Here is a 16,379-nt window from a genome sequence, read left to right as displayed (position 1 = left end):
GGAACGTGGCTGTACGACCTTCACAGTGTTGGTGTGACTTAAAACCCTAAAAACGTTTGCGCAAGATTGCGTGAGAGCAAAATATTACCTAAGGTTATTCAGTTATTCATTGTCAGATTGAACTAAATGCTCATTCACCACATACTTGATAGATTTTCATTCGTCTTTTCATATGCAATAACATAACAATATTTCATTTTATTTCATTTTATTTCATTTTATTACAAAATTTACTGTTTTGATAGCTTTATACGTGTTTGAATTTGTTTCCAATTTTAATGATAAAAGGGTGTAAATTGATATTTACTTTGGTTGTTTTACGATGAGGAACACGAGGGTTCCTTCATCTGTGTCCTCGTCGGTGGCAGATAGAACATTTGAGTTGATTACAGCCTCGCTGCCCTCGGATACTATAAGGTGAGGCTTCAAATTCTCCTTCACCTTGGGAGCCTCGTCATCAACTAGAATTATCTCTACTTGGAACACCTTAGACACGCGATTGATACCGTCTGTGAGGGACAGTGTAAAGCTATCACGTGGAACCTCGGAACCATCATGGATGTACCTGAAAGAGACATTAAAATCTATTTATATCTCGGGAGCATTCTTATCCTAATGATATCCAAGATGAACAAGATGAAAACTAATCGTCTCTACAATGAAGGAAAAGAGTATGCGGGACTGCCAGAATTTGATTGAAAAATCTGAAATATGTGTACATGTATATCGGATGAGAAATACTTATGAGGACATACATCTGTTATAAATAACAAGCGTCATAGTCTTATGAATGAAATTATAAATACACTAGTTTTGAATTGAAACTATAAAAAAGTATACTTTTATAAAATATTTGTAATACAGAAACATAATTTGTAATCGTTTGAAACTTTCAAATTGTTGCTACAATTCAGTTTCGATCATCTTGATCTGTTAGTGCATTTTCATTTAACAGGTACCCGTGTGGGGGGATCATTGAAAAACATACTAATTTCATATGAAATACGTTGACATTCTAATTTGCTTAATAAATATTAATATTATGTATGATTTAAAGTTATGGCTGTCTCTGATCAGTATATTTATGCGATGTCGTAAGAAATTTTCAATACCAATAATTACATTCACTTTTTTATCTATACATAAATGAAATGTCTGACTTGATAATTAAATATGTGATGAACATACTGGGATGAGCTTTGAAGACATTTGACAGCCAGATAATCAATTTATAATTTATATTTTTTTCAAAAGCATATTCAAAAAGTTTTTTTTTTTAATATATTTCAAATGCGCAGTTAAATAACATGTTCGGAATCATTAAGCGTTTCGTTATCAAAAGATATATGATATTATAGACTGAGAGAAGGGGGTTATAAATACATTTATTTCATGATACATGTGTAAATATATGTATTAAAATGATGATATAGTATATATAAAAATATGCGTATAATACTATGATAATGTAAGTTACTTTGCTCAAATTTCATGTTTGAAATGTGGGTTATAAATCTGCATTAAAATAAAGAAAAATATATGTCAGATAAACAATGATCCATTCCAATGACTTTGTAAGGACCTTAGTTTAGGGGTACCAATTCTGATAAATGAATACCAATTAATTTGGATAATAATCTGTTTTTGTCTTTGCATATTTACAGTAAAATCTCTCTTATTAAGACTACAAATTAACACAAATGGTCTTAATTATGAGGTGGTCTCATGTTTATAAATGTTTTAACATTCTATTATAATATAATTTTTTATGAGATACACTAATTACCGTAAATCCTTTTTCCGTAGATCTAGCATACTAAATGTATCTTTCTCTAGAAGGTTATTTCCCCCTTTCTGAAGACGCCCGTGGTTTGGTAGACCTTCTAATATAAACGTCAGATCAGCCTCGTTTGTGTCAACGTCAACTGCAAAGATATGATTGGTAGATATTCCGAGAATCCCGCCTTCTTCTACAAGCATTTTTGAAGACTGGAACTCTGGTGCTTTGTCATTAACCGGTTGAATATCGATATCGAATTGTTGTCCGAGAACTTTGTTACCGCTAGAGTCTTGTACAGTGTAGACAAAGCGTACAAGACGGGGATCCGGACCAATATCTTTCATAGGTGGCATGTATCCTATCCTAAGGTGGTTTATGTCTTCCTGTTTGAAGGTGGTAACGGGTGATATGTTATTGTTCTTACTTTGCATTGTCGAGTTATGCATTGCTATAACTCTTCCGGCATCTTCCCTCTTATTTCTCCTGTTACTGTATACAAAATGTGGCGGTGTCGTGATGATATACGTTAACCTATCTGACCCTGTCTCAGTATCGGTATACTCAAGTTCAGATTTGGTAATTCTTGCTATTTCAGTCTCCGACACTCGAATTAAGCGGGTCGCTTCTGGTGACAATTGCGGTGGGTTTTCATTCACCGGATTAATAGCTATGTAAAATGTTTCGAGCACAGATTCATTCGGTGGATCTTGTTGGTCACGAAGTGTGAATAAAAATTCATCATGGAAATCTTCACGTCCGAAATGTCTGTAGAAAATTTGCCCTTTAACTAATTCCCTCTGAGTGAATCTGTTCACACGAGTACCAGTATCGGACGCACGAGTTTTTCGAATCATTTCACCTGCTGCTGTCGGCTGAGTTATGACGTATGTAATCGTCATATCAATAGAGTCCGGATCATGCGCGAGGAGATCCGAAGGTTCTATACGTTTAGTTTGACCTTCATTTAACTCGATTCCAAGATTGTTAACAACGTAAGGAGGTTTGTCGTCTTTTGGAATTATCGTTATTGGAAATTTTACAACTGTGTCCTTTTTACCATCGCTTATCCTTAACTGGATGAAATCTCGCTCTGATTCTCCGTCATCATGAACATATTTTACATTTCCTTGGACAAGATCAGAGATTGTAAAGTAAGAAATGACCTCATTGTTGAGTACGAGTTCACCATGCTGAAGTCCACCGATAATATATACCCGTATATCATTTGGATTATTGTTATCAACTATTTGTAAATTATTTGTACTGATTTCACGTGATTGTCCTTCAAGAAGAACTAGTCCGGTGTTAAGGGAAACACGTGGTGCATTAGAAGATGAAGGTCGAATGGCAATGTGAAGGACAATCGGCATGCTTTCGGCAAAATGGCTGTCGTAAACTTTAAATTCAACTTCATATATTTTCCTTTCGGAGAAACTAATATTAGGCGGCTGATATGCTATTCGGTGGTTTTCTAGATCATCTTGGAGAAAGGAAGTTACTTCAGTTGTCTGGTCATCTAAGTGAACGAAATACCCTTGGTCCGGACTGGATGGTTTGGAGATGTTATAAATCAGTAAGTGATCGGGAGTCTCGTAATCTTCAGCGGAAATAATTCCAGGAATGATTGTTGAAAGAATAAACTGGTCTATGTCCGTCATGTACATACTTTTGTATGAAGATCGAGGAGGCGAATTTAATAAAGCATTTTTGATGTAAATTGGAAGAAAGAAACGTTCAGTTTTGAATTCATCAATATTTTCAGGGTCATGAAGTTCAATACTTAAAGGGAAATAATCCACATCCGGTGTTGGTTTTTGTAAATGCTCATAACGCAGTTCCATATAAAGAAATTCTTGACAGCTCGTTTTAATTGATTCCACAGGTGTTCTCTGATCACCCATTATCACGTGACCTACTAAAGGCCAATGGGTGCTGTTGTCAAAGGTGACAGTACATGACACATTTGGTGACCTACTGTGGTAAAAGCGCAACACTGAAGCGTCTATTGTATTAGAGATTCCGTTAAATTCTGGGACTATCACGTGACGTAACCCACGTGTTACTACTATTTCCGTTGAAGCATTGCTGACCTTCACCCCGAGGTAGAATGTTTCTGTAACAGTTTTTCTGCTGGTAAATCTATGAACACGAAGCTTGATTCTGTCTTCATTAAGGAATGGAGAACCATCGTGGATATATTTCACCGTATTTGGTTGATAGGAACAGTCAAATATCTGAAAAATAGACAAGGAACTTTGATAAACATTCGAAATTACAATGTAGGCTTACCATAGTCAAGCATCAGTGATGAGTTACAAATCAAGGTTGCCAAACAGCTATGTGGTAACTAATTGAACATAGAAAGTATGTTGTGATTAAACCCCTCGAAATTGTACATGTATAACACACTTATATGCCATTTTAATAAATTCTTATAATACAAGATTTACCACATACAAAACTAAAAGTATGCTTAATATTTATTTGATGGTACGGTTTGTTATATATACATGTATTTGATGTACGGTCGTAAAGTTCGTTGCTTATGAAATTCAAAAGGTGACAAAAATGGTCGCAGAGGGTCTTTAATAAAATAGTGTTAAAAGCTGATTTGAATTCGAATCTGACAAAAAGGCTTTTCGTTAAGAGTATCTTAAACGATTGAATTATCTAGATTATCGTATTTTCTCGTGACCCCACGCATGCCACGGTGTAGGTAACAAATAAACGAGGGTATTTGAATATATAAGATGTTAAGATACGTTACTCTAAGGCTATTGTGCGAGTTTGATGTATGATATTCTCATCAAATGTCCACCATTCCCTTAATATGTTGCCCTATAAATTACCCTTTCCTTCAATTTTCTGATGATAATTGAACAATTTATGGACACTTGTTGATTTACACCAGTATGTATTTACATATTCACATACTTACACACGTGAAACCCGTGCATTGTATGGAAATTGGAAAATTAGGAATAAAGGTTGATATCTAGGCAGGAATATTTTATGAGATAATATATCAAAGATAGTACCATCTGATATTATAATTTGTGCGCTATTTAATTCTTGAAGGAGCAGTGGTTACAATAAACTATAAAACATTTGTCTACTTTACGACACAACGAATTCGTATGCGGTGCTTTAAAAGCAAATATCTAACATGAGTGTAAACAAAACTGCAAGTCAATGCGAACTGAGAGGGTTTTGTTGTAAAATTAAGCTTAGCGGGCAAAACATATTCAAGTATGACGACAAATACAAATTTTCAGTCAATTACAAATTTTAATGGGACAAATAAAAGCAGAAATTAAATCAAATAACGCAGGTTTCATTGTAGGAAATTAACTTGAAAGTTTAAAAAGATTTACGACTGCCCTTTATATCCGTTGTTGATGACGATGCTAAAATAGGTGAAGTGTAGGAAATGACAAAATCCCAGGTGTTCAAATATATGGGAACTTTATCTCCATGAAAAGGTTTTTGGTAATCGATAGCTTAACTATGAGCCCTTCACTGGATCATTATTCAAGCTTAAAGGGTCATCTATGGGGTCATATATCATGGTAAAAGCAAAGATTTGGTAATAAAGGATTTGTTTTTATCGTAAAATTGGATTTTATTTTTGCTAAAACAAGCTTTAAAAAGACAAATAAAAAAGATAAACAGCAAAAATATAAGCACCAGATGTTTAAAACGCATGTAATTATATCATTTTTATATAAAATAATTTTGTTATGTTACAAAACCTTCAATAATATCAAAATTATATGTTGTAATGAATTTAATTCCATAATTAAATGTGATAATAATAATTCTTATATAAGATTCCTTTATATTAAACATTATAATAACCGGATTAACGTGTGCAATACTTGAAGTTAATTATACTTTCAAAATTTTATTATGATCTGTTCAACGTACATGTTGTTTAATTTGTTTTTATATGTTTCTTTCCCATATAAAGAGACATCTATTTTTTGAAACTGCGGAATTAATTATCATTAAAATCATCATCATTTTCCTAGGCATCATCAACATCATCATCATCATCATCATCATCAACAACAACAACATCATCAACAACAACAAATCAACAAAAACCAACAACGTTGACTTTAACATCTTTATCATCAACGTCATAAACAACAACATCATAAACAACAGGTCTAATTCATCTTTTTACACCGATTTATGTATGATAATGAATGAAAAATGTAAAAATCGTCGAAAAAAACAAACAATATTTGTCTATTTTGTGATCATGATTTCTGCAAGCTGCTCCAATCCTGTATTGGGTTAAATCCGCCATCAAAGTGTTCATTTAAATATTGTTAATTATTATAAATTCATGTGATCATTTAATTAATATTGTTATCGTTATCATCATCATTATTATCACCATCTATATCATTTGTTGTAGTTGTCTTCTATCATCCTCACATGAAAGAATCTAAAGTCCCTTGTGGGAATCGAACCCACAGCGGTGAGGGGCAAGTAGTTTGAAGTCAACGATCTAAACTACTCGGCCACGGTCGCCCCTCTTATCATTATTAATGTAATCATTAATATATGCTATCACCAACAATAAAACTTTAAAATTCATCAATAATCAGACTGTTAATTTCAAACAAAAATCAATAAAACACATTTTTCATGTAAATGATTTCAAATTTATAAAAGCATTTTTTCACTTTTGAATTTTTTATTTTAAATAAACTGAGGGGTGTGGCCGTATGCCTTGTGACTTTCTCATTTTACAACTATTGAATATACATTTTTTATAAACCGACAGTTTTAAACTTATGAATGAGCTGTCACTATATCATAAAAGAAGTTTCTTTGCCAATCTTCAATCATCACAGGCGCCGCTTTTAACACTATCGGATGAGATTGTAAAAATACTTGTCAAGTACTTATTGCTTGGCGATACGTTATTATTATAGTGGTCATATGTGACATGAAGTAAAGATGTTCCCTATATAAATCTACTGATTGGATAATGTAGCTAATTTCCTCTCTGTCTGTATGGAATATTTCGTTGACAAATGATTGGCCGTTGTTCAAGTAATTGACGGGCCAACATTGTACAAGGGGAACAACTCTTGTCGCCTTTATGAATGAAAGTTTAGTCATGTGCAGTTAAAACTTAATGTGTTACTCATTTTAAAAATTCAATTTGATTCTCATAACTCCTGTGCTGTTGTAAATGTGTTGTGACCAAGTTTGGGTACACATTTACACTATCATAAACTAGTAAGCAAACCTGTGCAAATTTTATTATTATATTATCTTTATGCATGGATGCTGTAAATTTATTTTTTCTTTAAAGAATGGAAAAGTGGAGTGTAACAAATTTGTTATGCAGATTTTGACTGGTCATATGATCGTGTATAAACGGTTGATACCTATGTTACAGCCGTCTTTACTGGGTGAGTCTGGATCATAACATTTCAATATATATAATATAAATATATAATTATATTGAAAATATATTTTATTCTAAGAAATGCATTGGCTAGCTTTTTCTAATATGCTCACGTTATTTTTTCTCTTCCTTTTTATTGCACCTTAAATAAAAGTAATAAACTATTATGAAAAATGAGCATAGAATTTTTTCGCAAGCTGTTAATTATTTAACAAATAGCTTCTAAAACGGTAAAATGTTAAAAAGAACATGTTCAAATAAAGATATGTTAGATAATCTATTTCAGACTAGGTTGTCATGTTTTGTTCGCTGAAATGTAAACATCACAGCAAACGCCACAACGTATTAGGTTAAAAGAAATCTTATCTGACTTTTAACACCTTTTTTCTCTTTTCATTTAAGGTTATCCGCCCGCCAATACCTGTATGTTCGGTAAAGCTCGTGGCATTCCGTATCTTATTCTTACATTACGTATCTTATTCTTACATTCCGTATCTTATTCTTACATTACGTATCTTATTCTTACATTCCGTATCTTATTCTTGTATTCCGTATCTTATTCTTACATTACGTTTCTTATTCTTACATTCCGTATCATATTCTTTTCTTATACATGTATTATTTGATATTTATTTCAAAACCTATAAGACGTCCAAATTGCCATTGATCCTTGTTACAGCGAAAACCATTTGATACTTATAGAAAAGAAATGTAAAACGCGAAAAATTGCATAATAAGCGGAATCTTAAAGACCTGATAATGGGTGTACACCCTTAACACTTTGATGTCAGTATTACACATTATGTAAATATTGAATGGGATTATGGGATATTAAACTGCACACATTATCGGGAGCTTTTACATTGAAAAACTATACAAACATCGTAACCCCCAATGAACTATATATGACTAAAATTGTATGCCTTAACAGGTTAAAGCGATGGTAATTTAGCATTATTAAGCCATTAAACGGACCTTTCAAGATTTCAACGACATCAAGAAAATAAATTACGGAATTTCAACTGAATTTGTCAAGTCAACTGAATTGAGGTTCTAATGCACAAAAATGATATGATTTTGATATTTAACTAGTTAAAGTACATTATATAAAACTTTATTTGGTATTTATTTATTCATGCAGTCGCCATCGCTAATTCATAAGTTCGACTAGCTAGTACAGGACATAGCGAATCTCAATTTCAGAAGTTACAACAATCATTGAATTAACAATATAATATTGTTCCGAATATGTTTATATTGAATATAATAACAGAAAGCTTTGTGCATTTTGACAGAAGTCGGGTTATATTGCATTGGTGATTAATAACTTACGAAACTACAACAAAATGTAGTTATATAACCTTACTAGATTCATTGCATATCAATATAACCTTTGCACCATATCATAACAAATGTTTATAATATACCATGCAATGAAATTTCTTATTGTACATAAAAAACATGACATGTTTTCGCCAAAGATCTGCACCCATGGTTGTCTGTCTGTATATGTGTGTATGTTTTTGTTATAATTTGAATAATACTGTGGTATTTACAAATAAAATATTTTGTGAACAAAGTCAATCCACCGTATATCTGTAAAATTTCACTACAGTTGTATACCATCTCGTATTCGCCATCATTTATCATTTAATAATACATTTGAGCCGCGTCACGACAAAACCAACAAAATGAGTTTGCGACCAGCATGGATCCAGACCAGCCTGCGCATCCGCGCAGTCTGATCAGGATCCATGCTGTTCGCTTACTAACCCTATTCCAAGTAGATAAACTGATAGCGAACAGCATGGATCCTGATCAGACTGCGCGGATGCGCAGGCTGGTCTTGATCCATGCTGGTCGCAAACGCACTATCTTGGTTTTGTCGTGACGCGGCTCATTTATCAATAGAAAACTGATCCTGGCAACTCCCGTAGCATTTGTATAGCACTATGCACTGGAGAGTGATTTACTGTACAACAAGCCACGAAGACCCACTACTAAGCATATTGTGTTTCCCCGCGGGGACTGGGATCTTTATGCACGTCTGTCTCATGTTCGCTCATAAATAATTTAGGAAGTTTTCTTTACATGTAAAATTGCACATTTTGTAAATTGTAAATATTGTAAATGTGGATATCCATTTTGGGCGATTCAAAATTCGAAGTTAAAATGACATTATAGTCATGTGAGTGTGGTAAAGAACTAAAGGACATGAACATCATGTGTTTTAATTAATTCAATTTAAAAATAATTGAACAAATGCACGGGTAGCAAATTGCTTTATGTGATACCCACATTGGACAGTTTTATCACAAGTTTAGGGTGGATTGTGTATGTAGAGAGATGGTTGAGGGGGGTAAAGTTGTCTAGCACGTGTCCATCAGAAATATTTTAATAATCCAAGTGGTTCTTAAATCCTATTAGCAGTAATTGGTATGAATAGCACATTTTCAATTAAAATAGAGGTCACACTGAACTTTGAGCTAAATCACTGTCACGTCTACCGGACAAGCACCCTGTATTTTATGGACGCACCGAACATTTAATGTCAAAGCATCTTTGCCAAATAAAAACGCGTTGTAAGGAAATTTCAATTTTAAATACTGCTAAATTCAATGCAACATTGAAATAAAATAAGAATTAAAATTTTGGCAACGAAATAATTTTGAGACAAAATTGTTTTTACAGCAGCAAATAAAGCAGAAAAACAATTTTGGCGAGATCGTGACACTGCACTGGATCTGTTACTTAAACGAGTAAAATTTCGGATTGATTTTACACCCAAATTCTTCACAACCCCTTTATCAGATTACCGCAAATTGAAAAGTTCGATCAAAGTCAGGGCTTAAGTCATGTAGAAAATGCAATGATAGCAGCAAGTGACGAGAAAAGACCTTCATTAGCACGGTAAAATTGGAAGTTTTAGTTTTACCTAATCAATTTTCTCATTCGAGTCTGATGGGTCTGTTAATACGTGGGAATTGAATGCTAGCATGCAGGGTTTTATTGTTAAGCTGTATTTGGCTTATTGAACACATGCTTTGACAGCATTTCAAGGGCAGATAAACCCGGTCCCCTGTAGCTCTCCACTTATAAACAACAATTTCTTCTCACTGGAATCCTAAATCATGAGATGGGAATATTCCTTAAATACTTTAAAACTGTTAAAATTTGTATGGTATTTATCTCACAAATATATAATCGTTAAAAAATGTACTAATGATGTTTTTAAAATTTTATGTACCTCTTGAAAAATAAATCAACAATGAATTACGAAAAAAAAGAGAAAATGAACAGATTGGCGTCGTTCAATTCAACCTGCACATTGTCAAAAGTGTGTTGTATTTGACTTTACATGTGAGAAAAATGGTCATTAAGTTATTATATATGTGTGTGTAATGATAATTGATACTGACATAAACACTGATACATACTGACATAAATGCTCATTTATATTGACATAAATGTTAAATGATATTGACATAAATGTAAGACGATATTGACATAAATGCTGATCGATATAGACATTTACTCGTCGGGTTCACTGACAAGTGGGCCGCTTGTGTAGTTTTAGTTTTTTAGTTTTTTAAAGTACAAATAGACAGTGTATTAATTTGTTGAATTTAAGTTAATTGGCATAGCGTACGATTATTGCTAAATTAAAATGTGTACTTTCACGTAGCTGTCGATTATCATATATGAATATTATATTTACATACATACAAAACATGCATTACATTTTAGACCAGTTTTTCACTTTCAATTTTGTGATATCTGTACTCAATTGTAAAGCTATCATAACAGCTAGTTAAATGTATATTATGCCCAAAAAATTCTTTTATCTTTATTTCTCTAAAAGTTTAATTGTTTATATTCTGTTATAATTTCCTTAAAGTTACTTATTGGCCATTTGCCGAAAACTACCCTTTTTAGCAATTAATAGAGTTAAAGATGTTAAATATTTTGTATGAAAGTCAAAATAAAAGTCTGTTTACATTTTGCTATTTTTAAGACAAATATTTTCACATTCAATAAACTTGCTTCAGATAATAAGCATCTAAAATGCTCAAAAACCATTTAATACATGTTATATAACTAATATTTTCCCTTTCTGAAGAAGGAAAAAATTCATTCGTTCCCGAGGCAGTATGTGCCTTTAAAAGACGCTGAATATTTTGCTGTATAGAATTTCATTATTCACATAAATCACCGTTTTGCAAATGTGTAAATCATGCACGCGAAACTCGATATGCTCACACAGCGGGTGCATTCCTGTGACTACAGAATATTTCTATATACTGAAGACATAAGTAAAATGACATGGGGCATTTAAATGTCAGGGTGCAATATAGCTCTTTATATATAGGTGCAAACTCTTAAAAAAACTTTGATATTTAAAATCTACTTTATCTGTCTGTCTGTCTAACAGACGGTTTTACTTTACTTTTTATAAAACATCTCAAATTTTAGTCAATCCTTATATATAAATGATATCAAATATGTTCGTTTTTTCTACATGATAGATGCTGAATTAATGTCTTAATTTGTCAAACTGTTGTTTTTTATAAAGTTTATATTACGCTGTTCTTTTTGGTGGACAAGGGCACGGAACTTGACTTCCGGTTTGATAATGGTGATAATTTGCGACGATCTGCTGGCAACACAGTGGCATCGAATCAGCAGGAGTTTGAGCGTCTTGTCATTTTAAATTGTTATCATGACAACATTTATTTACTGGTAATTAAATTAATGGCTTTTTGTGAATATGGAAAGCAGCAAACGCAGTTTCAGGATTTCAATTTCATAAAAAATAGTACTTTTTATTTTCTTACTTCTCAAATTTCATAAAATTTGTAACCATAAAAACTACAGCCTGATAAAAGTCACGTCAACCATAGGAATTGAAAGTTTATCTAAAATGTTACTTCATCCTGAAATACCACATATTTCCGCAATGTAATTTGTATTTTCAGAATCCTGCGCTGTATGTTATACATCGCGATTTTCCGAATAAAATATGATTTTTCGACCAAATCTACAATTGTGGCAGGTGAGTTATTTTATGTTATATATTTATAGATCGGGGTTAAATCCTGTCAAACTCTCGTCACCATAATTGTGTTTTATTGTGTGACATATGCATTTAATCATATATAGAGACAGCTGTGTCAATATATAGTAATGTTAAAAATCAAAACATGTCCGCGTGAGAAAAACGTACACAACAGTATTCGGTATATAAATAATTACAGTTTACATTTATTTACTTGTCAAATTGCAATATAATCAAGTCATGTTTATTTACTTTCAATGACTCGGCAAAATATAAGCGATCGGCCATTATCAGATTATGTTTAGAGATATAGATTTAATCGCTCTCAAATTGCCCTTAATCTGTCCTAAAACCAACCAAGGTGAAAAGAATTACCTTTATCAGGTGATGTTTCAATTAACCAGTTATCAATATACCAAATCTTCCCAACGCCTGATTGAATTAGCTAAGATTGTCTATAAAACAGGTGTCCCCCGCCTGCCCCACACTTGGACGTTTGGGTGTCCCCGCCCCACACTAGGCCGTTTGGGTGTCCCCGCCCAACATTGTGCCGAGTGTGTTAAAGCTTTAGGCGTTCTTGTCTAAGCACGCGTTCATTTTACCAATAATTTATTGAATGATTTGTTAATTTATTGATTTATTTATTTTCTTGTTAATGGGTTTTTTAAAATTATTTTCATATAAATAAAACTATTTACTTTCAAAGCCGGAGTTTGAATACAGATTGAAAAAATATGCAAATTTGCAATTTGAATTTGATCTAAAAACAGATTTTTAAACTAAAGATTACCATATTTGATATTTCCTACAAACATTATTAAATTTTCTGCAAATGGTATTACACACACTGTTAATTGTATAAAACTTACTACCAAGTGTACAATATTTTTTGCAAATAATAATACAGTTCTTGAAAATAGTACAAAGCTTTGTGTAAGTAGTAATTAAGTTTTCTTTTTTTTTTTTGCAAATGGTACAACGCTTTCTATAAAAAGTATTACGGGGCCCTGAAGATGGTACAATAATTTCTGCAAATTGTAGCACAGTTCTTGCAAATGGTTCAACGTTTTCTTTTTTATAGTATTACAGGTCAACAGTTTCTGTAAATAGTATTACAGTTTCTTGCAAAAAGTATTTCACTTCCTGTAAAGTGTACGTAATTTCAGTTGTCATGTAATTTAAGGAACCACAGCGTGCCTATCTACTAAATTAAAGCTTAGAAAACTACCAGGGTACGTCGTTACATTAATTGACAAGATATTCACTTTTACTATTTTGGTGTGTTTTTGTTCTGTATTTTTTTTTAATAAAAAATGACCCAAATTCGTCATAACAAAAACCAACACTCTATCACTAATATGCACTATTGTTGACTTAACACATTAACAAATCGGCGCAAGTATACACCTTAAACCCTGCCAGATGAGGGGTTACGTCATGTCTGGTTAATTTAACAATTTACTTGACAAGTTAAATTGTACATAAAAATGTGTAAATCAAGCCAAATGTGTCTATGATTGACAGATGGATGAGTGTTACGCGACAGCTACATTACAGTGGCATGTGCGCTTCTGTTTTATAAATATTTCAATTTGCACGAGATGCACGGTGACTCATTGGTGAAATTTAGAGTTTACCGTTTTTTTTTCTAAATGAATCATTAATCATAGTTTTTAATTGTGGATTTAAAATTACGATTTAACGTGCTTAAGAAAATTGTGCGAATGCATAACAATACTTTCAGATTTTTCATTGCTAATAATCTTAATCATTTGGAAAAACCAACATAATTTTCTGAGCAAATGCTTATTTAAGAAAGTAAATCAATGAGTATGTGCTCGTGTTTTTGATTGGTATATTTTTTTTTGAAACGGCAAATTATTTACGACAAAGCTTTTCACTATAAAGAAAATTTTTGTTGTATTGAACTTTAAGATCCCTATCATTATATCAGTACTTTTTATCAAATTCTAGAGAGGACCTAAAAGCATTTATGTAAAACAAATCGACTTATCAAGTGCATGCAATGTAACAATCTTAAATACATCATTATCTTAGAGCAGTAACGGGCTATCTCCTATTACAATTTAAATATGAGTTAACCCGTTACTGCTCTAAGGTGCCGAAATGTGCATATAGATTTTTAACTGGCATTTTAGAAGATAGAAACCGCACGTGCTTCCCAACTGACTTTTTGTTTGCACGTGCTATTTCAATCTTAATTCTCTCATTTCAATTATATTTTATGATGTAACCCTGTTGTAACACAAGTATTATAATCTGTTTATGTAATAGTTAAATACTGTGATCTTTTTATTAATCTGTTTTTATCTCGTATTTAATGGCTATTAAAGTGGTAACGAAAATGAAGGTTGTGTCTTCGGTTAACTTTGGAATAATGTGATATCTTACTCGTTTTTTATTTTCTTCTTTTTTGTCACCTGATAATAGAAATAAATGTAAAACTTATTTGCTTAACCTGTATATTTGAACCATATTTGTCGCCTATATTTAATGTGTTCCATTCTTTTTTTATTTGTGCTGAATGCCATTAAAGAACGCCCGTCGTAAGTTAGTACTGTCTGTTTGATTCCCTATATGTTATTTGAAATACCCGTTTACTTGCCCTTTAATTACAATAAATGAAATGGCACAAATCGCGGAAAAGGTTTTTCATTATGTACCGAAGTTTACACCTTGGATAAACAAATTAACAAATGGTGTACAAGATTAATTTATTCTGTAATATTTACCCATACTGACAAATAAAACCGTATACTTGAAACATCTGTTAGTCTATTGGGAGGAGAAAACGAAAATAATTTACAAAAGTTAGCAGAAAGACTTTTAACAAATATCGTGGGCAAACCCTTGTTACTCTCGGCGCTACCGGAAGTTCGCCATGTTTGAATAATTTTGCGACATTTCCGGTTTAAAAATTTTTTGACGACGCCATGGGTATTGGATGCAAATAAAGTTTATTCAAATCGGTTTTTAATCTTAATAATATGACACAATGGCATTACATATTCTTTATTTTTGATCCCTTATAAAGTCACACGTTTTAGATAGAAAATTCACAATATTTTGTTATTAGCTATTATTACTGTACTGCAGTAATTTTGTTTCCAGATAATTATGTATGCACGTTGAAACATGAGCATCAAAGAGACTTCACTTATTGTATGTTTAACAATAATTACCCCTCCTGTATTTAACCTTATCATAAAATGAATAATAATGATAACATATTATCAAGATATATTTTATTAAAAATATTTGTGGCTTCCCAACGTATCAAAACAGAAGCAGGTGTCAAATATTTTCAATCGTACCCAACTATTTTCAACTTGACAAAATCTATGTTTAACCGTTACCATTAACAACCGCAATAAATCAGTGACATCATGTAGAACAAATTGGGAAGGAAAATAAATAAATTATACTTTTCAATGTCAAAATATAAAAATCAAACTTGTTTCTGCGGTTTTTCACGACATCTATTTTTTCTTTTCTGTGTTTTAGAACTCACACACGTTATGAACAAACCGAAAAATAATAATTCATAACTCGGTTGTCTTTGCGAACAACGTTATATTTAATGTTTTACATGTACGTGCTAAATTTACTACCTTGGATGAACACCACTTTAATTGTCATACACGTATAAAAACACCGCTCCCCGCCATTTTGTGGCTTTTTCGTTTCTTTCATAATTGTCTCATTAATAAAAAAGTAGTTCTCAGGTGATTTTAGTGTAACCTCACTAATCAAATCAAGCTGTGATTTTTCTAACTTCTTAGCTTCTGGTATTTATGTTGGATTCTGGTTTTTTACTCTAAAAATGCCTTTAAAACAGAGAGAATCTTTGTTCGATCATGAATTAAGCAATAAAATCCACGGGCGAGTGTCTACTACGTCATTGCATGGTATTGTCTTTTACCCCCATCCAATATCCCTTCCATTTCCAAAGGCCTAAGGAAATAATCTCCCCCTTATTCTTCAAAAGAACATCACTCTGTGGTAAATGGAAGTATTATGGTCATTTTCTATTAATCAAATTTTGAATTACCTGCTATGTTTTGTTGATGTTTTTGTTGTCTCGTGAATTA

General features: G+C 32.3%; 1 protein-coding gene across 5 annotated transcripts in view; it reads right to left on the bottom strand.

Moving 5' to 3' along the window:
• The window catches only part of LOC132740158 (FRAS1-related extracellular matrix protein 1-like), a 70,656-nt gene that overhangs the window by 10,593 nt on the left and 43,684 nt on the right, over positions 1-16,379 (bottom strand). For all 5 annotated transcript variants that reach the window (XM_060728008.1, XM_060728007.1, XM_060728010.1 and 2 more), the window contains 2 exons: positions 1,787-4,014; positions 308-565 (listed from right to left, as the gene is read on the bottom strand). In XM_060728008.1, the coding sequence (XP_060583991.1) occupies positions 308-565; positions 1,787-4,014 (2,486 nt within the window). The remainder of the gene's footprint in view (positions 1-307; positions 566-1,786; positions 4,015-16,379) is intronic.

This window comes from Ruditapes philippinarum, unplaced genomic scaffold (assembly GCF_026571515.1).
Source record: "Ruditapes philippinarum isolate M1 unplaced genomic scaffold, ASM2657151v2 ctg972_1_1_1_1, whole genome shotgun sequence".
Taxonomy (NCBI): Eukaryota; Metazoa; Mollusca; class Bivalvia; order Venerida; family Veneridae; genus Ruditapes; species Ruditapes philippinarum.
This window is presented reverse-complemented; position numbering and strand designations above follow the sequence as displayed.